The 27,561-nt window shown below is 43.8% G+C and overlaps 2 protein-coding genes across 5 annotated transcripts in view; both read right to left on the reverse strand.

The window, feature by feature from the left end:
• Window positions 1–22,581, reverse strand: part of NUP214 (nucleoporin 214) — an 84,670-nt gene extending 62,089 nt beyond the window's left edge. For 3 of the 4 annotated variants that reach the window (XM_065928232.1, XM_065928231.1, XM_065928230.1), the window contains exons 1-14: window positions 22,434–22,581; window positions 19,864–20,059; window positions 19,082–19,233; window positions 17,502–17,700; window positions 16,536–16,606; window positions 15,950–16,013; window positions 15,220–15,323; window positions 13,919–14,025; window positions 13,223–13,289; window positions 10,860–10,986; window positions 8,818–8,979; window positions 4,698–5,157; window positions 3,605–3,780; window positions 2,174–2,268 (exon numbers count right to left, since the gene is read on the reverse strand). In XM_065928232.1, the coding sequence (XP_065784304.1) occupies window positions 2,174–2,268; window positions 3,605–3,780; window positions 4,698–5,157; window positions 8,818–8,979; window positions 10,860–10,986; window positions 13,223–13,289; window positions 13,919–14,025; window positions 15,220–15,323; window positions 15,950–16,013; window positions 16,536–16,606; window positions 17,502–17,700; window positions 19,082–19,233; window positions 19,864–20,059; window positions 22,434–22,478 (2,025 nt within the window). In that variant the 5' untranslated portion in view covers window positions 22,479–22,581. The remainder of the gene's footprint in view (window positions 1–2,173; window positions 2,269–3,604; window positions 3,781–4,697; window positions 5,158–8,817; window positions 8,980–10,859; window positions 10,987–13,222; window positions 13,290–13,918; window positions 14,026–15,219; window positions 15,324–15,949; window positions 16,014–16,535; window positions 16,607–17,501; window positions 17,701–19,081; window positions 19,234–19,863; window positions 20,060–22,433) is intronic. The other variant, XM_065928233.1, reaches the window with a different exon arrangement.
• A 1,257-nt stretch (window positions 22,582–23,838) lies between these two features.
• Window positions 23,839–27,561, reverse strand: part of AIF1L (allograft inflammatory factor 1 like) — a 28,203-nt gene continuing 24,480 nt past the window's right edge. The window contains exon 6 of the mRNA XM_065928234.1: window positions 23,839–26,636. Within this exon, the coding sequence (XP_065784306.1) occupies window positions 26,549–26,636 (88 nt within the window). The 3' untranslated portion in view covers window positions 23,839–26,548. The remainder of the gene's footprint in view (window positions 26,637–27,561) is intronic.

Consider the following 27,561-nt stretch of genomic DNA (forward strand, 5'->3'; position numbering starts at 1 on the left):
TATGGACCAGGACAGGAGCTATTACAGAGAGGAATTCAGATGACTTCCGGATCAGGGGCTGGAGCAAACTGCCAGGTTAGTCTGCTTTTTGAGATGGGGCTACCAGAACAGGGACAGGTTCCTGGAAGACAGAGGTCAAGAATTCTGCTTTGGGACTTCCTTGGTGGTCCAGTGGTTAAGACTCTGTGCTCCCAATGCAGGGGGCCTGGGTTTGATCCCTGGTCAGAGAGTTAGATCCCATAAGACCCAACTTAAGAGTTCATATGCTACAACTAAGATCCAACACAACCAAATAAATAAATAATGGAAAAAAAAGAAAAGAATTCTGCTTGAGAGGACCTTCAGGTGGTCTGTTACCTACACCAATGAACATATAGAAGAGTTTTAGACTGCATAAGCATTCGGCAGAACAGTGGCGTTAGTGAAGGCCACGCGCCACGTACTATGCCAAAAGCTCCGGCTGAAAACCGGGCATTCACTGTACGGCCATGTGCTGGGGCAGGGAGGGCAGCAGGCTGGGAGAGACGGAAGAAAGAGACACGACTCCTGCTCTGAGGGCACTCAAGTAGTCAAGCAGGAAATGGACAAAAAATTTTCCTTTTTTTAGTTCTACCACTTTATTGCTACCAACCCATCTCCCTCTACCCTCGTGCACACATGCTCAGTCATGTAATCCCATGGACTTCAGCCTGCAAGGCTCCTCTGTCCATGGACTTTTCCAGGCAAGAATACTGGAGTGGGTTGCCATTTCCTTCTCCAAAAAAATTTTCTTTAAACTATAAAAATAAACTCAGATGATAGACTATAGATCTAATATTATAAGCAAAATAACAAAACTTTTAGGAAAATATCTTTTTGACCTTGGAACAGGAACTTATTTTCAAAACAACACAAAAAGTACACATCTTAAAAAAATAATTAAATTACATTAAAATTAAGAACTTGTCATCAAAAGACACCTTAAGGGAAGGTAAAGGCAATTCAGAGAGTGAGAAACTATTTGCATTACATACATGTGTTTACACATGTATATGCATATCCAATAAGGAATGAACTCTTACAAGTCAATAAGAAAAAAACAACCCAATGGAAAAATAGGTAGAATACTTGTACAGACACCATAGAAAAGAAGATAGTCAGATGAAAAAAAGCTCAATTTTACTAGTCATCAGGGAAATACTAATTAAAACCATAAAATACAACAACAATAAAAATGTAAACTACTAAGACTAGTGAGGATGTGCAGCTGAACTCAAATACGCTTGGTGGGAATGTACTAAGAAGGAATATATGCATATTCTATGACCTAACAATTCCACTCCTAGAAATGCATACACATATTCACCCAAAGATGTCAATTGGAGTGGTCATAACAACACGATTCACAACGACTTCAACCTGGAAACTACTCAAGTGTCAGTCAAGGGTGGGATGAAACTTGTAGTGATAGTCGCCAGTGAATTCCAGACAGCAATGACGACATGGAAAAATCTCACAGACATAACACTGAGCAAAACAGCCAGATACAAGAATGTACACTGTGTCATTCCATTTCACAGAAGGTACTCACAGGCTAAACTAAGCTATGCTATTAGAAATCATGACAGTGAGACCCCTTTGGTAGGGGTAGTGTCTAGAAGGGCTCACAGGAGGGGGACTCTGGGACCCCAGTATGATCTGTTTCTTGTTCTGGGTGTTGGTTACCTAGGTGTACTCAGCTGGTGACAATTCACCCAGGTGGATATGTGTCCTCCTTCCCCCTATGTGTACTCTATGTTAGTAAAAAATTAAATAAAATAAACCAAGTCATAATGGAAAGGCAGAAAAAAAGAGGGCAGTGGGAGATTTCTTGATACTTTGGGAATGACAAAAAAAAATCAGGTGCTATACTACAGTCTTCAGACATGAATAGGATTCCACAAATGGAACATAGCATGGATACGCTCAGGAATCAGCAGAGAAAACAACCCTAAGATTCTAGGGTTGCGTTAAATGGCTTTTATGAGCAAACATTACATTCATAGCTCCCACTTCGGTACTTCCTATCACACAGTCCGAAATACTTTTTCAAAGGTATGAATTCTAAAACCCCCCAAAAAACCCCCTTCATAAACATGTATGTTTGGGGCAGTAAACTAATAAACACAGTATTGCAGGCTGAGTTTAAACATACCTGAGGAGAGCCTGACTTAGTCACTGGAGGGGTTATCCGAGGTGATTTCTGGACCATTGAGGGCACTGGATTTGGACTGCCCTGAGCAGCTCGCCCTGTAAGAACAAGAAGTCAGTCAAAATAAACAGTATTCATTCCCATTATTTTTCCACCATGAATATCCTTTCCTTAAATCTAATAAAAGAAGTTTTTCACTCCCTGGTCCCCATTTATGATCTTGGTTATCAAGAGATATTCACAGTTTCCAAATACCTAAAAAACACATATAACATTGTAAAACAGGAAGTTCCCTTGTAAAGCAGGTAAAACTGGAATGTTTCTGATAATAGGTATGTGCACTGGTGTGCAGGACCAGGAGGTTGTCCACTCAGCCCATCCCTAATCCTCAAGAGGCGCCTGATGACCTTTGTGAACTGGGGACAAAGTTTAAAGACCATGAGAACAACAATTCCCATCACCTAGGAAGAACTCACAGGGCCTTCAGGACCCTCCTAGAATCCTCTAGGACAAGTCTGTTGCACATGAGAACCACCTAGGAACTTTTAAAAAACAAATACACCAAAAACTTGTACCCAAGCCTCATCTCCAGAGAACCTGATTAAACAGTGAGGGAGGGGACTCCCCCAGTGGGTCTAGAGTACAACCCAACGATCCAGGAGCCATCAAACTGTTAAGAATTAAATAACGGCAATGGCAGTAGGGAGATGTGGGTGGTGAGCAGCAGACAGGGAGAAAGTGTACGTGCGGTGTGGTACATTTCTTCTACCCTAAACTGTAAAGAGATATGAAAAAACGAAAGGCTTGTTAATTCTTTAGGTCAGGTTAATTCTTTTAAAAAAAAGAAAAAGAAACCCAAGATCACCAACTATAAATTCATATTTTAAAAAGAAAGAAAGACAGAAAGGAAGTAGATCACAATGTTGACTTTCAGGGAAAGGAGTGGTATTCAGATTATAATATGCAGTCTTTCTGAGGTTTGAAAGAAGAAAAAAGACAGTCTGGGTACAATTGCTCATGGAGCTGTATAATGCACTTCAACTTGGATATAACCACTATCACAACCTTTATTTTAAATATCTGCTTATGGTAGGGCTGTGTGAAAATCCAGGACAGTCACCAGAGGAAATAAGCAGAAAGCCACTGCAGGTTCCTTATCATCTATGTGTCTTCAAGACTTGCTTAGTGACTGACCTCCATGGAGGGCAAGCTCTGCGTGAAGATAAATGCCCCACAAAAGAGAGACAAGCACTGAAGCCATTATGAATCTTTCCAAACCGGAGTACAAAAGCCATTGGACTTCAGTGTGAGTTACAGGAAGCAAGAAAAAGGAGTCCAGTCCAGCTATGTTGGCTAGGATTTTTAAATAACTTGGAGAAATGCTAATCTGGGAATTTGGGACTGAGCTTTGAAGCTGTTTGCTTAAAATCATACCTGATGCCGATGGAGTGACTGAGGACTTGGATGACAAGGAACTGGATGATGCTGAGAGGGGCGTGGGGTGGCTGAGAGGTCCAGAGGAAGCTGGCTTGGAGGCCGAGGAGAAGGGCAGCATCGAGGGTGTGCTCTGTGAGTTGTGAACAGGAGCCGAGGTGGCTGCAGCTGTGAACCTGAAAACGGCAGCCCGAGTGGATCAGAATAGCCTGCTGCTGTGGGATTGTTCTCAACAGTCATGAGTGATCATCAAAAGGTAACTTCCTAGACTCTTCTGCCTTCAAGAAGTGCAAATGTTTAGCTATTTCTTACAAAAGGTGAAGGCTGCATGGAAACATTAATCATCTGCTTACTTGAAATGAAAATATCAAATACATATTTAACATGATAACAAAACTAAGTTTATCATGATATAAAACATTTACTGTCTATCCTATCAGGCTGAGTGAAAAAAGAAGGTGGGACTCAATTGGACTGTGGAGAGTTTAGTACCCTCCCTTTGTCAAGGAAATTTCTGAGGACTCGTGGGATAATCATCTCTAGGGAAGGAGAATGGAAGATGAAAGCAGGTCACCATCTCTGGGATGCTGACGGTCTACTAGGAAGGGGAAGTAAGTTTCACCTAAAAGATCAAATGTCTGTAAACAATATAGGTATACAGCATCAGATGACTAGTGAAATAAATCATGCTGTTACACAATGGAATACTAGGCAACCTTCAGAATGAAGCAGCTGCATGACAATTTAATATCAACAATGATAGCAGCTGGCATCCCCTCCACAGTAACAGGGGAGAATACAGAAGAGTGGAGGGGGAAGCTGGTAGTATTTACACTCAATGGCAATTATGCAAAAGGTTACAAAGTATAAAGGGATACTTCTCTCAAGAGGCTTATATTCTGGTGGTGAGAACAAAACAAGCAGGTACAGAAGTGAAAAAATAAGATACACGTAGGACTTCCCTGGTGGTCCAGTGGTTACGAATCTGCCTTCCAATGCGGGGAACTTAGATCCCTGATCAGGGAACTACGATCCCACATGTAAGTGAAAAACAAGCGGTATTTCTACCTGTCAAACTTGAAGTGTTACTTACTTTTCGCCAAGGTTGACCTTGACTGCGGGAGCTGACGGTGGGAAGGTGGGCTTCATTCCCACGTTTGGAGCTGACACACTTGGCATTGGTGTGCTTTCCAGGGTAGGCTTAAAACCCGATGATCCAAAGGAGAACGAAGCAGCTGAGGGAGTCATGGGAGAGGCCACAGGCGTGGGCGCCAGGGAGGCTTGAGAAGGAGGAGCAAAAGAGAAGGGCGATGCACCAGAGGCCAGGGCTGCTTTGGCACCGTCAGAGCCACTGGAACTCGGAGGAGCCTCCCCAGGGACAGAACCAGAGGACTTCAAGGATGAAGAACCAAAGGAGAACACAGCAGAAGGCAAAGAGAAGGTGGAGGTGGGGGCGGCCTGTGATGAAGGCAGAACAGAGGCAGGAGCTGCAGCGGCTGGCACGTCAAGCTTCTGAGGGGCCTGAGGGGAGGTGGGGGTAGTAGGAATACTTCCTGCAATGAAACACAGGGAGGAAAAAGGAAGAGACAAGTTAACGCCATGACAGTGGAGGTCCACATCACAGAAAGCAAGTGGGAAAGGGCTGGTGGAAGAATGAAGCCAGAAATAATTGGTCCTCATTCCAAAAGGAGTGGGGAGAGGAAATGAGAGCTGATGCTGAACTTTCCATAGCAAACATTCCGTATGGCAAGATATCTAAAACTTTGAAGGAAAAAGAAAATACAGAAAGACATTAGACTAACATGATTTCATAAACACCGACTTGAGTAATAAAGAAAAAACACACTTCTCGATGTCACAGTGAAAAGTAAGTCACTCTGCAATATTTTATTATCAGGAAAAAACTTTAACTCAGACCTACGCCTCTTAATAGTCACTAAAACAACTCCAGTTTAATCAAAGATATATCGCCTTTGTTTTGAGATATACAAAAGGATATATATAACTATATCTCAAAACAAAGGCAGCAAAAAGTGAATTAAGTCCAAGTGCCTAACAACCTGATAAACCTAAAAGTGACCCCCAAAATCACAAAAGGTAAAGATTTGACTAAGTACAAAAATAGGCATACAACCAAAAGGTATGCTGAAAAAAATCTGCAGATGACAAGTAATATGTTTTATTTTTTAAATAAAAATTGAGATTTTAAAAAACTTTTTGAGGAGTTCTCTGATGGTCCAGTGGTTAAGTTCACCTGCCAGTGCTGGGCAAACGGGTTCGATCCCTAGTCTGGGAGGATTCCACACTCCTTGGGGCAACTAACCCCATGTGCCACAACTACTGAAGCCCTGGTGCCCTACAGTCTGGGCTCCACAACAAAAGAAGTCACCACAATGAGAAGCCTGTGCATTGTGTAACTAAAGAGCAGCCCCTGTTCACCACAACTGGAAAAAACCCCATGCAGCAATGCAGACCTGGTGCAGGCAAAAATTAATCAACATGAAAAAACAAAAATAGAAAAGCAACAACAAAAATCTTGGGGACTTTAAATTTTTCATTTATTTATTTCTTAAATTTTTTGGCCATGCCTCGAAGCATGTGAGATCTTAGTTCCCTCACCAGGGATCGAACCCACACCTCCTGTATTGGAAGCACAGAGTCCCAACCACTGGAATACCAGGGAAGTCCTGAGACTTTAACAGATAAATTCTGGGAATCTAACTCACAGGAAGAAAATATACACATTCTCTCTAGTCAAAGAAACAAAAATGAGACATACTTTGGTTCTCTAAATTATCAAAATATAAATACATATAACCATCTGGGTGTGAAAGGGTAAAATAAATCTGAAACTTTTTGTTACCAGGTACCTAATTTAGCAATTTTCAAGAAAACATTTTAGTATTAAATCTCAAAAAAATCATAAAAAATGGACCTTGTAATCCCAATTCTAAGAATAATACCTATGAAGTAACTTAAAAAATGAAAAAGATATTTAATACAACCCAATGGTAAAATATATTCAACAGAATATTAAACATCCTTAAATAAATCATAAGAATTGCATAAGAACCTGGAAAACACTTAAAATTTAAATAAAAGAACTGCACATCAACTATGTATATAATATGATCACAACTATGAAGGAAGATGTTTATGAAAAAACACTGGAAGAGAATACCATAAAAGGCAAGTTTAAAATTTTTTCTATTTTCCAAACTTTCTATAAACAAGCTTATTCTCTAAATTCTCCAAAATTATTCTCCAAATAACTAAGAAAGCAGTATTTTTCAATCAAAACATTATAGATCTTCATTCTTTCAAACTGTCAGAGATGATAGTTTATCCTCACTGTATGTAAAAGAATGAAATACTTAGGACACAACCATGAAAATGCTCAGCTTCCCAGGTGGCGCTAGTGGTAAGGAATCCACTGCCAATGCAGGAGACATAAGAGATGCGGGGTTTGATTCCTGGGTTGGGAAAGACCCCCTGCAGGAGGGCAGAGCAACCCACTCCAGTATTCTTGCCTGGAGCATCCCCAAGGACAGAGAAGCCTGGTGGGCTACAGTCTATAGCGTCTCAAAGAGTCGGACATGACTGAAGTGATTTAACACATAAAAATGCCACTTTCTGAAAACAGAGAACCCCAAGTAAATGTTCACTTCTTTGAAAATATGAAATACAAGTACATCTATTAATACTTCCTGGGGCTTTCCTGGTGGTTCAGTAGTAACGAACCCGCCTTGCAATGCAGGGGTGCAGGTTCAATCCCTGATTGGGGAATTAAGATCTCATATACTACAGAGTAACTAAGCCCGTGTGTCTCAACTAGAGAGACTGTGGGCTGCAACAGAAGATTTCATATGCCACAATAAAGAGCTGATGCAGTCAAATAAGCAAGTAAAAAAAAAAAGGAAAGAAAAAGATACAAACATCATTCCCCAGGCTCCTGACTTTACAGGGCATACTGCTTATTATATATGGACCCAGAAACTGGGTGTAGGGAGTTCAGGGGACTCAGGACTACTTAAATGGAAGGAAACCACTCACGAGCATACACTGTGGTGAGGAGGTTTCCCAACATAACAGCACTGACAGTCTATGCAAGGCACCTAGTATATTACTTGGGGTCACACTGACAGCTGACAGGAGCCCAAGTATCCAAGCGGCTCTATTTATGATGTACAATTCACTCTGCACTGGGAAGCAGTGTGCTAAGACACCCTTAAGTGTTCTCAACCATACCCAAACCCACTGGTCCACATGCTTCTTACCAGATATAGAACTGGTTATACTATGAGCTTTACAAACTGTGTTAGAAGAGAAAAAGCTTACTAGTTATATACTCACAGAATTCAAAAAGAGAAATACTAGTGAAATTCCAAAATATGAAACAATGCCCTTCTAAAAAGTTTGTTTTGTTCTCACAGGTCACTGTCACTGAGAAAATGCTGAAAATGCAGACTGGCATTTATATGTATGCATTTATGGACATAAAGGATATGTACCAAAATGTTGACTGGCTATTGCTTGATGACTAATGGGCTCTAAAGTGCTTTTGTCTTTTTCAATTTTCCTCCAATAAGCATGTATTACTTAAGCGATACCTTGGGGGGGGCGGGGGGGGGGTGGCATGTGCGGGGGGAGGAACTAAAGAAAATTAAATACAAAGATAAAAGAAAATTTCCATGTTCTCACCACCCAGCAGTGGTTACTATCTACATTTTAGTATCTTACAATTCATTTTTTAATGTATATATTTTTCTCATAAAAAAAGGAATCGTAGTACTCTTTGATGGCATGTTTTGCCCTTTCCCTGTTAATAAATATAACATTTTTAACTGTTATATGGCATTTCACTGTATGGATGTACAGTCACTTAACCAATTTCTCACATTAAACATGTTGGGTTTCAGATCATATAATATGGGGTCTTACAACAGGGTACTGTCAGTAAATTACCTAACAGGATCCATCGGGTTGAGCTTCCTTTTTCTCTAAAGTAAAGGTTGGTGAATAAAGCTTGGGGGTGAGACAGCAAGTATGTGCATGTGTTCAAGGGGAAGACTGGTCCTGCCTTGAAGAGACACCGGCTGACAACGATGGCACTTTGAGACCTCACAGCATTCATCCCAGCAGACACTCCTGTTCGAGCCTGCAGGACCCCCTCTCGGCCACAACCGGGGTGGGGGGGCAGTGGAGGCACGCACCTGATGACTTGGGTTGCCGCTCTCCTTCCAGTGAGAGCCGCTCTGGTGTCCTGAGGAGGGACCTTACGCCAGGATTCTGATTGATCATGTAAAAAGGACAAAGCACACCATCTGTTGAAAGTAACATAAGCACTGGAGCAGGTGGAAGAGTCTTCTCCTCATCTGTTAAAAAAGAAAACCAAGGTAATAGAAGAGCCAAGACAATGGAAGGGCCCAGGCGCAGGAGGTGAAGACAGCCTGAAGTGCAAGGGGTTTCACTGGACTCATCTGTATTCAAGCTGCAGTTGATTCGCTCTGATTTGGATCTAAACGGCGTTTATGAACCGGCTCTTTAAAGCAGAGCTGTGATCAGACGGCCAGTGTACTGTCAGCTGCACACAGAAACACCAGCAGTTGCGTAATGGCTCTGACTCTCCCAAAGCTCTGATTTTTATGTGTGTCCCAGTGTCAGGGAGACAGGTTCAGCATTCCCCCAACCAATACAGGAGCCTCCAGGAAAAATGACAGAGACTCTTGGGGAAATCACACTGAAGGACACAGAAAAGTGAGTCCAGTTACTTTATAGTCCTTCACAGTTGAATGATAAGCATGTATTTTGTCAATTAAGTCTTCGTGAGAATCAAAAGTAACTGAGCGAATCAGACCAAACAGCCTGGTCAGGGAAAGGACAAGGGAACTCAGTGGTGCCTGACGCGGATACCTCTCTAAAATGAGGCACATAGTATATGCCTTTTAAAATATATATATATATACAGTCCCAGTTTTATTCATATAAAACTGACAAATAAAAATTGCTATGTACTTAAGATGTATATAACATGATTTGAAGGACACACATACTGTGAAATGGCTACCACAGTCAAGCTAATAAACACATTGATCAGCTCATGTAGTTACCATTTTGAGTGTGTGGTGAAAACTTTTTAAAAAGTTTTTATTGAAGCATAGCTGATTTACAACGTTGCATTAGTTTCTGCTGTATGGCAAAGTGAATCAGTCATACACACACACACACACGTATATACACACACCCACTTTTTTGGATCGTTTTCCCATTTCATCATTACAGAGTATTGAGCAGAGTCCCCTATGCTGGTAATTAGCAATGCCGAGCACCTTTCCATATACGTTGGCCATCCGTATGCTTTCTTTGGAAAAATGTCTATTCAGGTCCTCTGCCCATTTCCTAATCAGGTTATCTATTTTGTTTTGCTATTGAGTTGCATGGGTTCCTTATATATTTTGGGTAACAATCCTTATCAGATATATGCTTTGTAAATTTTTTTTCCATTCCTTCCCGCTGCCTTTTCACTATATTGTCTCCTTGGCTCTTTTTTTTGTTTAATTCTCTTAATTTTTAATACAATTTTTAAAGGTTACACTCCATTTACAGTTACTACCAGACACTGGCTACGTACACTAGCTCCCTGTGGTCTGCCTCACACCCAACAGTTTGTACTGCCCAGTCCTCCACTCCTGTAGTCCTCCTCCCCACGTCCCTCTCCCCACTCGTAACCACTAGCTTGTTCTCTAGATCTGTCAGAAAGAATATGTCTTTTCTCACTTTCACATTTCACAGGACTGCAGCCCCGCCAAGACTCAGCAGGGGAAAAGACAGACTCAGAGCACAAGCTCAGGCCCCATTTGGAAGTCGGTGCTTGAGGCCTCCATTTTCTTATCCAAGCCATCGAACCAAGTATTGGGATACACCACCTGCTAGGGAGGCCCTGGGAAATCGGAAGGGGCAAAGAAACAAGGCTATGAAGTTGGTGTTCTGTATTTTAGCCATATTCTTACATACACAGACACCTGATACACAGATACACAGAGTATGTGCTTGGTCAATGAATATCCACTCAAATCAGATGAGTGTGGTACAGTGCGCTCTGTCTCACTCTTCACACAGAGACATGCCACGACAAGTGAAAAGCGCACGGCAGAGCAAGTTCTATCGTGAAAATGTAGACCTGGATTTGAATACTAACCATGATGGGAAGAAGACTATTTCTGCACGTAGCTTAGCTATGTCAGACTATACTTACTGATGGTGATTTCCACTTGGTTAGTGTAATCTATGGCAACTCCCATGGGCAAGGAATCATCACTCTTGTCTGTCACAGGCAGTTCAGCTCGACTAGAATCCTCCAACAGCCAAGATTCCCAACTATTCTGGAAAAAAGAACAAGTAGAAGAAGATACCATGTAGGTTAGAGCTTTCTCCAGCACTGTTCAAATAGGAGAGGAGAAAAAGGGAACTCACTTGGTTTAGTATTGCTTTCTCTGGGACTCTAAAATCTGGAAACATAGTCTAAAAGCTATGAACCCCCCAAGGAAGCAAGGGGTTCCTTTTCCAAGTCTTTCTATCTGTTCCTGGTGTACAAAGCTCCTGTCTGGTGAACAAATATCACTATCACGAACGTTCTCTGACGTGTCTTCTACCACATCCAAGCGGACTCCTAACACAGTGGGACCATCTAACGGCTGCATGGAGCCAGTCAGCAGCTGCCCTGAGGAACCTGGATGGGGACCAGGAGTGCCAGGGGACAATGACTGTGGTGGTGAGCACACAGCCCAGAAAGCCGCCAGGTGCCCCGTGCTCACTTGACCACAGAGACAGAAGGTGACCTCAGTTCTTGCCTTCCTAGTTATCAGTGCACTTCCTCACACTGGTCAATTTTCCTGCCACTGGATTCCTTGAGAAACCACCGTATCTTTCCAACAAACTCCCCTTTGGCTCATGTTTGCTTGAGTGGGATCTGTGCCCTACAACAAATGACTCCTGGTTTTTAAAAATCACAGACATTTTGTCTAACTTTCAATGCTGACCAAAACCGGGCAGCATGAATCAAAGGAGGAATAATGATCAACGAGAAACAGAAAAACAAAAAAACTGTTCAGGAAAGAAAACATAATCGTGGTCCAAGCCTCAGGCATGAAGTGAACAGTCACATTCACAATAACATTAGTAAACGAAATGGGTTCCAACTTTGAAAAACAATCAGCAATATAACAATACACAAAACAAAGAAGGCTTTCTAATCACTACAGGGCAAAATACAACCAATATCAGCTTTGATTTTGTGGAATATGAGATGCAGGTCACAACAGCTGTCTCAAGGCAAGGGTGGGTACTGAGATGGTACAGCTCGGTAGATCATAAGAGATGGTACATGGTAAAAGCATAAGAATTGAAAGTAAAAAATGATCACTTAAAGTTCAAAGATAACAAGTAGAAGAGACTAAAACAGTGCTTTAATCCTATTGAAAGGAAGGACGGGGGAGTCTGAAGGTCACATGTGAGCTAAATCCTCATTTGCCGTAATGGCCAATAATTTAAAGTTAACGATCAATAACCAGTGATGCAATAGAGTATTATTTTGGGATAAGGAGGTAACCACTGAGACAGAGAGACCACAAGTTAAAAATGGTCTCTTTTACAGAACAGGACAGACCAGGACAGAACAGGAAGGGCTGATTTTTCACGTATAAGCCCTTTTCCACTACTTGACTTTTCAACCATGAACATAAATTACTATGATAAAAAGCAAAAATCAAAGTGTTTTTTAATGTGTGAATACATAAAATACTTGTGCTATCAGGAGATTGTTACTGAAGTTAATCCAAGAGCAGCACTCAAGAGTGCTGGACTCTGAGAGCTAAGCACTTATGGTGGGCCACCTTGCCACTCTGAGAAGGATGGATAAATGCTGACTGGTTGAAGAGGCACATGTACCTGTGCATTGGATGCACAGAACGTTTTCAAACTCCAGGCAGACTTTTAAAAAAGAAAGTTTCCGGCTGAGGAGCTGTGTCTCCTGTGCAGTCACTCTACACATTAAGGGTGGCGCATCATGACGACCACAGCCCGCTTCGGCCTGCGAGGAGCACAGAGGGAGGGAGATAGGGGCTTGTCTACACAGATGCTTTCAGCTTTCTGGTGGTTTTCCAAACAAAGTATTTCTGAAGAGTCACAGTTTGGTTTGACTTGCATGCCTCTCTTCCATAATCAAGGATGGGTTATAGTTAACTGAACAGAAGAGGCAGATTCAAGTAATAAGGGGAAAATAAAGACAGTTAAACAGAACAAAGCAGAAAAAGCCTCCTACACACCCAGGTACATTCCTATTGGAATACATTTGATTACGACTATGGTTATGATGTATTCATGGAGGGTGGAAATAAACAGAGGGCTTCAGATAACAATGAAGGAACTGCTAAATTCAACACCTAAGTCTGTCCAACACAATATTCAAGCCATTTGGTCCACAGCTTTTTTAAGCTGTGCTCTCATCTAGAAACTCAATAAAAGGAGTGTGACATCATCTAAATCTTAACCTCAGGTTAAACCCCTCCAAAATCCCTCTCAGAACATCATCACATGAAAGTGACAAAAGAGGAACGTTACCTGGCTGCTCTGTCTCGCGAGGATGCCAACTTCTGTGGAAGCTGCGGATGCTGCCAGCACTAAATCCCTTCAAAGAACAAAACCGGAAGACCATTAAGTTCAAACAGCAATAGCTGTAGCTTGACTTGAGTCAGTGGTGACACCTACAAAGCTTTCCTCTAGATGTCAAGGAGAAAGGCAAGCTTTTCTACCTCGTTGAATGTAAGAAGATTTTGGACGTAAAGCTTTACTTTTTATTTAGTCCATAGGTCAGAGGCCTGGAGACTCAGCCAACTGTCTCCTAACTTAAGACAAAGGAGAGACACTACAGAATCAACTCAGATCCCAATAAATATACCACCCTGTGGAGAGAACAACCTAACTGAAGGAAGAGAAGGTTTGTTTCAAGTAATCCATCTTTCAACGGGACACTTCAGCTCAGAGGGAAACTTTTAATGTGTTCCTTAAATATCCGTATTTTCTTGTCATCAGTGGAGTTATTGAGAAAAATGGGATTTTTAAGTTTAGCGTGTATTTGAGCTATATAATTCAAGACTGGGGAAACAGATGTAGTAGTCAGAAAGGCATTATCCAACATGAGCTAAGCATACGTTTAGGGCACCTCCAACCTCTATTCCCCTCTCTGACAGAGAGGAGACAAAACAGAACAAGCAGGACCAAGTGACTCAGGTGTGCCCTCCCTGGTCCACAGCTCACCACTCTTCAATGTAGCTGAGGTAGTAATGATGCTGCCTCTCGGTACAGCTGCCATAACAGGGCTCCATGAAGTTCACAAACACCTCAGGGTGCTTTTCCTCTTTTTTCTACATTGAACAGAATGAGAAAAAAAAAAATCTCATGGGTGATTTTTCTTTAATTCTACAAAGTTAAGAATCTCAAAAGATAAAATCCTTTAAGTTTTATGAGAAAATATACTAAAAAAAAGAAAATACAGAGAGACACCATAAAGACAACACTGAGCAATATGAAGAATGGAAACACTGGCCATGGACCAAACTGAATTCAAACTTCTCTGTCACTTCAGCATGGATAGATTACTAAACTTCTCTGACAATGTTTTCTCCTATGTATGATGGACCTACACCTAAAGGAAATCAAACCTGAATATTCATTGGAGGAACTGATGCTGAAGTTGAAGCTCCAATACTCTGGCCAACTGATGCCAAGAGCCAACTCACTAGAAAAGACCCTCATGCTGGGAAAGATCAAAGGCAGGAGAAGGGGACATCAGAGGGTTAGATGGTTGGATGGCATCACCGACTCAACGGACATGAGTTTGAGCAAGCTCCAGGAGATGGTGAAGGACAGGGAAGCCTGGTGTGCTGCAGTCCAAGCAGTCGCAGAGTCAGACACAACTCAGAGACTGAACAGCAACAACAGATGATGGACCTAAAAATCTACCTCAAAGGCTGCTTTAAGTGAGATATGAAAGGATATGTAGAAAGTTTCTAATCTAGTACACGGAACATAAATGGTACTCAGCAAAGCTAGTGTTAATATTATCCCTGGGAATAGAAAATCTTAATCTTGAAACAAGGCACTTTAACAAACTTATTTTTAAAATTTGATATTGTCAGGAACCCAAACGAGTTAATAAAAACGAAGCACTTTTTTCTCATATCAGATTGGCAAAGATTAAAAATGATACCACTGCATATTGACACACTGTTGTTCAGTTGCTGACTAAGTGAATGAATTTTGAAAATCAAGGTATTTTCTTGCTTTTCTAAAATGTCTTCATCAGATTAACACCTATCACAACTCACAGTTTGCAACGTAAAGTTTTAGGATTTTTTAACCACGTGACTCAACAATAGAATGTGTTCTAAGTGGACACCACCATGCTGGTCCTCAGGCCCCTAGTGCAGCGCTAAAATCTCACACCTCAAGTGGTGCCACGGCCAGTAAGGAAAGGAGGGTGAAGTCTAGAGCCTCTAACTTTATTAGAAGACTTCTATAATTCTCAAATAATCAAGACACCCCTTTCACACACGTACTGGGAGCAGAGCCATCACCACATCTGGAGCCGTTTCCAAGGTCCCATCCGCTGCGGCATATACTATCGTGAATTCATATGTACCAATCCACAGAACGTCCAGAACTGAAAGACACACATCCTAATAAACCACCTTTGTGCTTGGAATAACCCCTGTACATTATAAAATTATCAGCTCATAGATAAACAAATCTCCAACTACTACAGCTTTTAAAAAGGTCCAGACTTCACTAAATATAATTCACAAAGACTCAAAAAGCCTAAATTCATTCCAGAGTGGTATTTTCCCCCCAGGAGATGATAATCAAGGCAAATAATCAAGAATTCTAATTAAAAAAAATATATATCAGGACCCATTTAATGTCATTAACCAAGTGACACAGGCATCTACCAGAGAATTACTGCTCTAGCGACGTAACTGTGTGTGTATGCTGTGCTTGGTCACGTAGTCGTGTTCACCTCTGCCACCCACAGACTGTAGCCCACGAGGCTCCTCTGTCCATGGGATTTCCCAGGCAAGGAGGCTGGAGTGGGTTGCCACTTCCTTCTCCAGATCTTCCCATCCCAGGGATTGAGACCTAATTAGCTAACTGAAATAACGACAGTTTTCACACAGGAGGCACCACCACTTTCCTGAGCCGGTATGCAGGCACCTCACATGGTCTACCATTTCTGCACGACAGACAATGCCTCATTAGACGTTAGCCCAGTAAGAAAAGCAGATGTGTTACCTCTGACGGGATGGTCTGCCTCATAAAATGGAGGACAAGGAATGACTTTTTTTTCCTGCAAAGTCTGAAAGAGATTTGAAAAAAAACAGTGTCAAACAAACAATCACCAGACCACAAATCCAACAACTGCATTATCGTTTTACAGGCTAATGCCCTAAAAGAACATGTACCAAATTTCATGTAATGACTTTTGGTGATGATAAAGAAGAAACAGAACCTGAACCTCAAACCTATTCCACCACATTCACCACTCTGTACCCTGCAGAGAACAGGGTGAATACACATCATCACAGGCCTCGGCACTGCCCACGAGCCTCTCCTTCTCTCCAGGTCTGATCAGACATACACAGATTCTCTGCCAATTTATACTGAAGAGTATTCATGAATGTTATCTCTGGAAGACCACAGGGAAAGGATGACAGAGTCGACACGTGACAACTCCTTCCTGCATTCTCTTGTGTACAGACAGATTTGTTGCAATGAACATAAATTATATTTTAACAGAAAAAAACAGCAAAGATACTCCCAAACCAAGACCAGAACAGTTACTTGATAAAAATGCTCTGAAGCCCAAATCAAGACTTACAGGAAGATACTGGACAACAGTTCCATTCTGCTTCCCCACAGCCAGCTGCTTTCCTTTGGGGCTCCAGCACACTGGGTAAACAAGAGAATGCTACCAATTAAAAACGGAAGAAAATGGAGCAAACCAGGAGATATGTACCAAAACAGCCATGTAATCACCACTTCAGGCTTCACTGGTGGCTTGGCACTCAAAGATCCACCTGCCAATACAGCAGATGCAGGTTTGATCCCTGGGTCGGGAAGATCTCTTGGAGAAGGAAATGGCAACCCACTCTAGTATTCTTGCCTGGGAAATCCCATGGACAGAGGAGCCTGGCATGCTGCAATCCATGGGGTCACAAGAATCCAGCATGACTTAGCGACTAAATGACAACAATTACCACTTTGTGTTCCTCTTTCTGTCAGTCCACGGAAGACTGGGGGATCATCCTTACTTGGTAAAGTGAAAAAAGAAACATCATGTCAATGACACAATCAAATTGTGATTTATTACTGGGCCATTGAATCAGTTGCTAAAAATGCTTTTTCAATGGAGTATTGCCCAGAAAGTTGTAAAGTGCAGAAAACTCCAGTCTTTAGATAAATCAAGGAGGATAGAAAAGGTTTTCAAATATCAAGAAATCTTTCTCTTGCTTCTATTGGATATTTTCTAATATTTTCCCCCTAAGGTACAAATGACTGTTTCAGAGTCTGATCTTTTAGGTCAAAATAATTATTTAAACAACACAGTTCTAAACCAAACTTTTCTATACCCAAACATTTCTCCAGAAAACCCAAGCACATTGAAGGTAAATCATGTGTGCTATTTGGCTTAAAGGACAGTAACTACAGAAATAAAATACACACTCTCCAGTTCTACCAAAACACAAGGATGACAAAGAGCCCCATTTGCTTTTTTCCTCAGAGATTAATTTTTAAATAGATGACCATTACCATATGTTACAGGATAACAGACTTTAGTACTCACCAGATGTTACTCCTACTGTGGAAGGAAGGGTCGCACACACTTTCACTGTCTCTGTGACTTGTAGGACTGCAATGCTGCCTTCGGCCAGACAAACTGCCACCATGGAGGAAACTGTAGGGTTCCACTTCATATCAATCACCAAGCCTCCCGCATCTTTTAAGAGCTTATGATATGCAAATGGACGTTTCTGCTGTTTAGCCTTTTAAAACAAATGCCCAGAGGCAAAAATAAATAGATAAATACAGAGACATTCAATGGTTCAAGAAAATTATTGAATATGCAAATTTTCTCAAATTACAGTTCGCTTTTCCCCATGACCATGAAAAAAAAAACTGTAGCTTGATACAACAGTCTATTTGTTACAGACAATTTTAACATAATTTTGAAAATGGCCATCAATTATTGTAGCATACTCAGAGGGACTCTCAACAGGGAATACACAAATGCAAAACAATGGATAAAGAGCAGATACAAAATAAAAACTGAGACTCTGCTTCTTAACAGTGTTGGGCCTTTGAATTTTAGAGAGTGCTCATCTTAAAATACTGCGCTTATTTTAATTGGTATGCAGAAGCCCCAGCAGGCTTCAAAATTCCAAAATAGCCTCAGTGAAAGATTTGTTGTAAAAGGCTAATGAAAGATTAATGATATAAAAGGTGCTTCAATATGTATGGTTGAGTCCCTGCACTGTTCACCTGAAACTATCACAACACTGCTAATCAGCTATATCCCAAAACAAAATTAAATGTTTAATCAAAAAATTAAAAAAAAAAAAGAGAAATCACATGAGACCAGATTAAAGGTGTGCAGGCCCTTTTAACACTATAATCTTCTATCAGCAACTCCACCGTTGCACCATTGCTACAAAATTCCTCACCAAAGCCTCAGGTTGAGACACGGTTTTTCAGGGGCATGAGCCTGCTGCATCCCCCTTTCCCCGGGAAAGGAATAAAGCTATTCCTTTCTATTAAAAAAAAAAAAAAAAAAAAAAAGTGCCTCAAACAAATAAAATCCCCCAAGTACTGTTGGATTCTTGGATGGTTACTTAAACTCTTTGGGCCTGTTTTTCCATCTCTGAGATGAAGACCATAATACCAAGTGTATAAGGCTAGTATAAAGCCAAGAGGGGCAGGCATGAATGAAAACAAGGCATGCAAAGCACTAGCACAGGGCCTGGCACGCAGTCAATATAAACACTCGATCTTATTGACTATTACCATTACTAAGCAGCCTGGAATGGAAGAACGCTGCAGTAGGAGGCCAGAAACCTAGTATGCAGGAACTTCTGACATTGTCTACTAACTCTGTGGCCTCAGGCAAGTCACTTAGGGGCCCCTGGGCCCTGGCTGTCTCAAGTGTAAATGAGAAATGACAGCACCCTGGGGCACATGGTGTTACAAAATAATTTCTTGAAGTCCCTATTATCTCAAAGATCTTGATTTATGATTCTATAATTAAGGACCTCTTAAAAACCCGAATTCAAATCTAGAAAAAGAATTCAAAGGTCAACCAGGAACTTCTGGGTTATGATTCAATACCAGGCACTCTTCTTAGGTCCCTAGAGTTTGCTGGCAGCTTACCTCATTCGAGAATGTGCGAATATCAAAAAAAGCAATAATGGAACCATATTCACTGGACATCATGCACACAGACAGTGTGAGGTTATCGCAGCTCAGGGCCAGGTGATGTATTGGGAATTTCATAGGAACCAGCAAGCTCTGAACTTTATCGACTGAAAACAAAAAAACACAGAGCAGAAGACGGAATGTTCGAAGCAAAAGCCACAAACTCTCTCTATTCAGGTCTATGTGAAATCATTTTTGCATCTACATAAACATACACACACATACGCTGACACCAAGTTGTGCAGAAGAACTGCAGCTTTCTTATAGATGGCTAATACTGCACTGAGTATTGTAGGGACTTTCCCTCTTACAGCCTGGGGAAACCAACTGTGGCCAGAGCCCTGGTTGAAAATAGTACTGTACCATATTTTTGCAACAATGCTCCAAACATTCCCATTTGTTTGGATGATGCTGTTGTGACAACTAAAAGGCCATGCAGCAAAATTCTTCTCCTAGAGAGCCAGAATCCAAGTTGAAGTGAACAAAAATAAAATGTGTGGAACAATGGTAAGCCGTTCTTCCCTCTGAGTTCAGAGAAACAAGTCAGCAGAAGAGAAATGCAAAGGACCAGAGAGAACACCCAGGAAGGCTTGCCCATCTAGCACTTCCTCTTCTTGGGGATCAACCTCAGGACTAACAGTAGTTTTACTCTTACTATGTAAAACCTGGGAAGCAAATGACATTAGCACTTCATTATGCTCCTCTCTCTATCATGCAACATAAACCAAGTAACTTACCTATCTTATTAGGATCATCTCCCAGTTTATTCTGAATAAGAAGATTTTTAGTAGAAAAAACATGCAACCCACTGGCTCCACCAGCGAAGACCAGGCCGTATTTGTTGGACACAGAAAGCAGACTTGAGCGTTCCTTGGGCAACTCCTCAGGAGAATCAAAGATTCTCACTTTCTTCAGTGCTCTAAACTGAAAATCCTATGGTGCAGGGTCAAAACAAGATCAATTCAGAGAAAACAGAACATTAGATTACTTGTCATATTCTGGTACAGAAAAATATATATTACCCTGAGAGTAAGGACTGTGTGGCGGGTTTGATCCCTGGGTGGGGGAGATCCCCTGGAGGAGGCAATGCCAACTCACTCCAATATTCTTACAAAGAAGATTCTATGGAAAGAGGAGCCTGGTGGGCTACAGTCCATGGACTTGCAAAAGTTGGATGCAACTGAGCATGCACACGTTAAGTTGTACTATACATATTTTTTCCCCTTCAATTCTAAACCTATCTTTAAATCAAGGTTTTAGTGAAAAGAATGTAAATCTCCTTTTGCTTACACTCTAAAAGACATAAAAACCAAAGACAGCCTTTCTCAGCCTTCATTTGTGTACCTTTATGTTGTTTCCTGTGGCTTCCCTTGTGGCTTAGGTGATAAAGAATCCGCCTGCAATGTGGGAGACCTGGGTTCGATCTCCGGGTTGGGAAGATCCCCTGGAGAAGGGACAGGCTACCCACTCCAGTATTCTGGCCTGGAGAATTCCATGGACTATATAGTCCATAGGGTCACAAAGAGTCGGACACGACTGAGTGACTTTTACTACACTACACTACATGGTGTTTTCTACAGGATCCCCACATACTAATTTCCTTGGATGTGATGTTTAAATATATTTGGTATAAGATTAATTGAAATAATCTTCTTAATTCCAACTGCGTATGGTGATCAGAAATTCACACAGCTTTCCAGGTGAGACCATAGTTCAGTTCAGTTCAGTCGCTCAGTCGTGTCTGTTTGTGATCCTATGGACTACAGCATGCCAGGCTTCCCTGTCCATCACCAACTCCCGGAGCTTGCTCAAACTCATGTCCATTGAATCAGTAATGCCATCCAACCATCTCATCCTCTGTCGCCCCCTTTTCCTCCTGCCCTCAGTCTTTCCCAGCATCAGGGTCTTTTCCAATAAGTCAGTTGCATCAAGTAGCCAAAGTATTGGAGCTTCAGCTTCAACATCAGTTCTTCCAATAAATGTTCAGGACTGATTTCCTTTAGGATTGACTGGTTTGATCTCCTTCCTGTCCAAGGGACTCTCAAGAGTCTTCTCCAGCACCATAAAGTTTTCAGTTTTTTGTTAATTCTCATCCTGATAACTTCTGGGTGTTGGTAATCAGAAACTCAAGGGGAGACCACCATTTTCTGAGTCTGTGGTTCTAAAACCTTTTTATCCTTCTGCCCCCAACCTACATGAAGAACAGGGCACACTCTTATTGGGTTGGTCACCCTTGGCAGAGATTCTCAAGAAGAGACTTCTACTCTTAACATGGTATGGATTACTATACTACTTCCTCATTTCGGTGAGTTGTTGTCCAAATGCCTAAAATCTTCCTATGACTTATTAATATTTTCTGTCTATGGACATGAGTGTGAGCAAGCTCTGGGAGTTGGTGATGGACAGGGAAGCCTGGCAGTGCTGCAGTCCATGGGGTCGAAGAGTTGGACATGCCTGAGCAACTGAACTGAGCTGAGATTTGGATTATCTCGTCCTCTCGCTTCCTGACTTCAAGAGGATTTCCAGTACCAAGAATGGTCTCCGATTCTAGTTAATTAAAGGACTTGTGGGTTTTCCTGGTGGCTCAGACAGTAAAGAATCCGCCTTCAAGGTGGCAGACATGGGTTCAATTCTTGAGTCAGGAAGATCCCCTGGAGGAAGGCTTGACAACCCACTCCAGTATTCTTGGCTGAGAAATCCCATGGACAAGGGAATCCCGGGGGCTACAGTCCATGGGGTCCCAAGGAGTCGGAAACGACTAAACAAAAACACAACAAAAACTCCTGTAGGATAAGGGATGATCCCTGGTCTGCACTAGGCAAGCCTGGGTTACAGGCTTGAACTAGTTCAGCGACAGAGGAGAGAGAATATTTAAAACTGCTCACAACAACCTAGATTTCAGTCCGCCTGTCAAAGGCGGCTTTGAGTAAGTTACTTTCCGAGCCTCTATTTGCTCCTTTACATTAACAAGTACTTCCTAGGGTTGCTGTGATAGTTACCAGTGCCTGGCATGCAAGTAAACGCTCAATAAACAACAGTTATTCCCATACTCGGACGACCACATTAAAGTAACTACGATAACTCAGGAGGCTCGCACAAAACCAACAGGGGACGCGGAAAGTACATTCCATGGGGCTTTCACGCCGGCTGCACGGCAGAGCGCTCCACGACGCGGTAACAAGAATTTGGATCTCCTCACACCGTTCAGTCAGGAGACGGTAGCGGACACCCGCGCTTCCCGTGTTAGGGAGGCGCCAAGGAAATACCGGGATTAAGAAAGGGTGGGAGGCCCTGGCCAACGCCTGACCTTCATCTCCCGCTCAGGGATCACGGCATCCATTTCGTCTCCCATCGCGCGGCCCTCAGTTGGTGAAAGGAGCCACCACCGCCGCCGCCCGCGGCCTGGCCCACACAGTCCAGGTCTTTCCGAGGCCAACTTCCTCCCCTCAGAGCTTGCGACGAGCTGCACAACTCGCACTTCCGGCGCGCTTTTGGTGACGGCACGCCTTTCGGTCCGCGGCGTGGCTGAGGAAGGCTGAAAGGGCCCTCTGAAGTCGCGCGGCCGCCTCCTGACCACCGCCTCCCATTGGTCGGCTCGGAAGAGTAGGGGGCGTGGCCTGGCAGTCACTGCGCCTGCGCCCGGCTGCTCCCAGGTGCCGCCGCTGTAGTCTGCAGGTGGCGTGGACTCGCCTGGTGTGGGTTTCCTTTAGTCGGTAGTGCAAGCGCGAGATATCCACGCTCGTTTCGTTGAGGCTTCACAGTAATCTTTGGATGTAGGTGGTTGTTAATAGTTCCGATTTCAAAGATGTTAGGAACCTGACGAATATTTCCAAGGGGCAGCTCCTGAGAAAGGCTTTGGACGGGGTGTGGAAGGAAAAGATGTTCAGAAAGTTGATGGGACGGGGCCTCGCCCCTAGTGTTTCTGAAGGCTGAAAGGGGAGATTAAAGGGCCCCGGCGATCAGCTTTGTTTACTGCTTTCAAGGTAGTCATTTCTGGAGCAAGAGCCAGTGAAAGTGAAAGTCTCTCAGTCGTGTCCGACTCTTTGCGACCCCATGGACTGTACGGTCCATGGAATTCTCCAGGCCAGAATACTGCAGTGGGTGGCCTTTCCCTTCTCCAGGGGATCTTCCCAACCCAGGGATTGAACCCAGGTCTTCTGCATTGCAGGCGATCTCTTTACCAGCTGAGCCATGTATAATTGAATCTTCAAGACGTCCTAGTTACCTAGGGATTATCATTGCCATTTAATTGATGAGGCAACTAGAAGCACAGAGAAGTCAAGAAGATTCCCCTGTTCCCCTCAGTCAACAAGTGGTGAAAGCCTGATTAGAATTCCGCATGTCTGGATATGCTGATTGCCAACTATTACACTGTCCAACAGAGAGATTTTTGTAGTGGAATATTATAGATGCTCTAGGACACAGATTCTTAATTTGGATCACATGGGTCAGCTCCAGGGGGGCATATTCTGCCTGTTTACTATTTGGTTTTCAGCAAACTGCTTATCTCCTCCAAGCCTGCTTCTCATTTTCCAAACAAGGCTGATACAGTAGAACCTTACTCGTGGGGTTGCTGTGTGCAGTAAAGGAAGTTCAATGTCTAACAGCCTGGTACACAGATACATTCATTCACTCTGTCACTATTTGAGCTAGCTCTTCTGAATTTCCTGAGTGTCAAAACCATCCCCAGAATACACCAGTCAAGACATTGATAAGTTTGTCTGTTTTATTTCCAGTCTGTAGAGATGATATCCAGCATCACACACACTCACATGCACACACACACATACTGCATCCACCTGAATTTGCCCGACACACTCCTTCCTTTTGAATGGCAGAGACAAAGCCATACGTGGCAGTCCCCAAGTTGCTGGTTACATTAGTTAGATTTGGTCTTTCAGAAAGAAGGCAGCTGAACACCTAAGAAGCTGAGCCCTTAGCCAAAGAAGTAAGAGTCCTATAGCTAATAACCACAGCCTAAAATACATGCAGACCTCCCTTTCCAGGAACCACTCTTGAGACCCTCTCCCTTCAGGAGGTGAATTCCAAGAAATGATGAAGGAACTGGTGGGGTTTCCCAGCACACTCCCCATCCAATGAGAGAACACTTCCCTGCCCTTTCAAAAAGCTGAGGACACGCCCATTTGCTCTCCTCCTTCAAAGAGGCTGCCTGCAATCTTGTCAAGTGTGTAACCACTGCAATAAGCCTAGATGCTTCTGCCCTTCTGTCTGAGTGAGGTACAGATACACTGTGACGAATGGTCAAGGAAGGCATTTCCTTGCTGAAACATCTCAGTCTGTCCCAGAAAGGACAGAGGCAGTGGGAAGGAGTGGAGACAGACACTTGCTCAGCTAAGGATCTCAGGGGTGGAGGGGAGCAGGGGAGGAGATGTGGGGATGAGATTTTACATTTACAGGGAGGAATGTTTTGCTGGGGTTTAAACTTCAACTAGGCGTATGCATTTGAAGTACCTCCTTAGAGTGAAGATCAGCCAGTCATGGCTGAATAATCTTGTTCCTGAACTGGTCGAGACCAGTGGATTAATCCAACCTGGCCATTTCCCCTACCCTCTACCCACTTCCTCAAAAACTGCCTCAAGTCAGCTCCTTGGGTCCTTGGTTATGGGTCAAAGGAGACACAGGGAGATCACACTGGCTCCAGCATCCAACAGCCCCCAGACCTTCCCACTTAAGGTTTTTCAAAGGCTTCTGCAGGACTCTTGCCCAGTCTTGGGTCCAGTTAGGCATCTAGGATTGCAATGTAGTCACCTCATAGCTTCCTTTTTCCCAACATTCATCACAGGGGTCTGAATTCCCCACTAGACTCTAAATTCCATGAGTCTGTCCTTTTCAGTAATGGCCCATAACAGGTGCTTGTAAACATGTGCAATGGATGAGTGCATCTAAGTCTTGAGTGGGCAGGGGAAGGGACTACAGAATCCAGGTGGGGGTCAAGGCTGGGGGTCCTGCTGATCCTGCCTCAGAGGCACTAGGAAGGGTGAATCCTGGCCCAGGGCCCTCCCCAAGGGTTGACTTAGGAGACTGTCCCTCCCTGTCCCTTCCTTTGTTTTCATCACTGATTGAGGCCAGCCCAGAGCAGAGATGAGGCAGGGGCAGGGGGTATCTGAACGCCCAGGCCCCAATCCAGATCCCCCATCTCCAAATAAACCCCTGACCTTGGACAAGGCACTTAATCCCTGTGGGTCACCACAGTTTTGTCACCTGTGAGCTGAGAGGCCTGCCCCAGCTAACCCACAGGGTGGCTCAGGGCTCTAAAACTCTAGTCCATAATAAAAAACACAGGTGACCCTGATCCAATTCCCAGGCTCAAGGTTTTGAGTGGTGTGGAAACAGAGCGATGAATGAGAGAGACAGTGGGCACAGCACATGTCAGGAGAAAGTGGGGTGGGGGTGGGGGCTTAAAGCTTGTAACAGGTTGTCAATAAATATCTGTTGAGTGGTTGAGTGAATGAATGAAGAAGGAATGAATGGTGTAAGGAAGGTGTGAAGGCAAACGGGGAAGCAGAGTCAGGTTTCAAGCAGACTAGGCAAACTATTTCTCAGTTCCTGGCCTAAGAGTGGTGTGCTGCCTCTCTTTGCCATGAGCGTTGAAGTCCTCACCCTCCTACCTGATTGCCCTCAGCATCCTCCCTGAAAGGTGGGACTAGACTGAGCTGAAGCCCTCCCCAAGGCCCCAGGATCCCCTCTACCTCTGAAGCCTCAGCAAGGGTCCGGGGGGTGCTGCAGCCTCCTTCTGAGCTGCCTGTAAAGGTGTGGCCAGGGGGCAAGATTAGAGGATTCCTCTGGATCCTTCTGGAAGGGCTCACATTGCCAAGCCCCTCTCCTCGTCTCCTTCTGTCACCTCATTGAGAATAAGACAAGGCGTGGACTGGGGGAGATCAGCCGGGGAGGTGGGACACTGCGTGGCCACATCTTAGCACACCCAAGAGCCCTAGAATCACAGAGCTGTCTGAGGAAACCCTAACGAGGACTTGCAGCCTTATCCCAATTCCAGGGTCTTCTGAAAGTGGGCTAAGGTCTTCATCAGGGCCAGGCCAGGATGTCAGGACTTAGCTCAGAGACCTGGAAGGACAAAGAGTACCAGTTTCAAGTGTGGGAATCATAGGCTCTGGTCTCCCTGGCCTGGCCCTGTCCCGTCTGGTTTTTGGTTTAATGTCAGCCCTTCTGCACAGGGAGGGGAGATGCAGGGAAAAAGAGAGGGAGGCGATTTGGACTCCCCAACCCAGGGCCCCTTTAAGGCAGACCATTTGTGCTATACAAAGAGATCACTGATTCTGCTGATGAAAAAACAAACGCACAATGACCAAACAAAATGAATAAGAGGTCACAATGAGTCACGAAGGGCGCGATGAGAAGGGAGGAGGAGAGTGGGGAGGGCGGGGCAGGTCCAGGCAGGGGTCCTCAGGGCAGGCTGGCGATGTCTCTCTCTGGAGGGGGCCCGACTGGCTTGGGGCTGCCCTCGTTGGCTTTTCCTTCAAACATCATGACTCTGGTTTGGAAGGGGTGAGGAAAAAAAAAGAAAAACAACACAAAACAGGATTAGGACTCTTTTCCTCGTCCAGGGAAAGATCATCCCGGCCCTCACATCTGCAGGGTCCACCACAGAATGCCTTTGCATCCTCTCTCCAGGGGGATTTTCCCAGAAGCCTCTGCAGGCAGATGGTCCCATTTTACAGAGGAGAATACTGAGGTGCCAAGGGGTAATGTGACTCAGAGCCACACAGGCAGGATGAGATTCCAGATCTCAGACTTCTGGGTCATGTACCTCCCCCGACCATGCTGCCTGGAGGAGGCAGGGCTAGTCTGTGCTGTGGTTCTGCTCAAAACCCCTTCAGATCTTCAAAAACCTCCCACTGCTCTGACAGTGAAGTCTGGGGAGCAGAGGGTGGGGGTTCAAGGTAGAGCCTCAGGAGGGAATCCCAGGCCTACTCCTTCCCAACTGGTGCCACCAGCAAGACACTCAACCCACGGATGCTCAGTGTTTCCAACTAAATGTGATGATGCCAAATGCACTTACATCCTGGAGCTGTTCCAACTGACCGTGCCCTCCTCCCTCTGGACTCCCTCCCTGGGTAGGTTGCTTCAGCCCCCTGGCTTTGAATCCCATCCAAAGTTCGATCATCCACAAAGGACCTCTGTCTGAGCACCAGACCTGCACAGTCAGCTTCCTCCTCAACCTCTCCCCTCGTGTGTCTAGGGGTACTTCCAATGCAATACGTCAAAACTGAGCTCAATTCTCTCCTGCCCCCTGCTCTTCTCTCAAAGCAAACTGCACCATCACTCATCACTGAGTCAACTCAGAACCCAGACCTTACAACCACCAGACTCCTTGTTTTCCTTTAAACTTGGAAGCAACCCTGCCAGCTCTACCTCCAAGATCACTCCCGACTCCAACAGCCCCTGCACTCCTCCAC

The sequence above is a fragment of the Muntiacus reevesi genome, chromosome 3, assembly GCF_963930625.1.
Source record: "Muntiacus reevesi chromosome 3, mMunRee1.1, whole genome shotgun sequence".
NCBI lineage: Eukaryota > Metazoa > Chordata > Mammalia > Artiodactyla > Cervidae > Muntiacus > Muntiacus reevesi.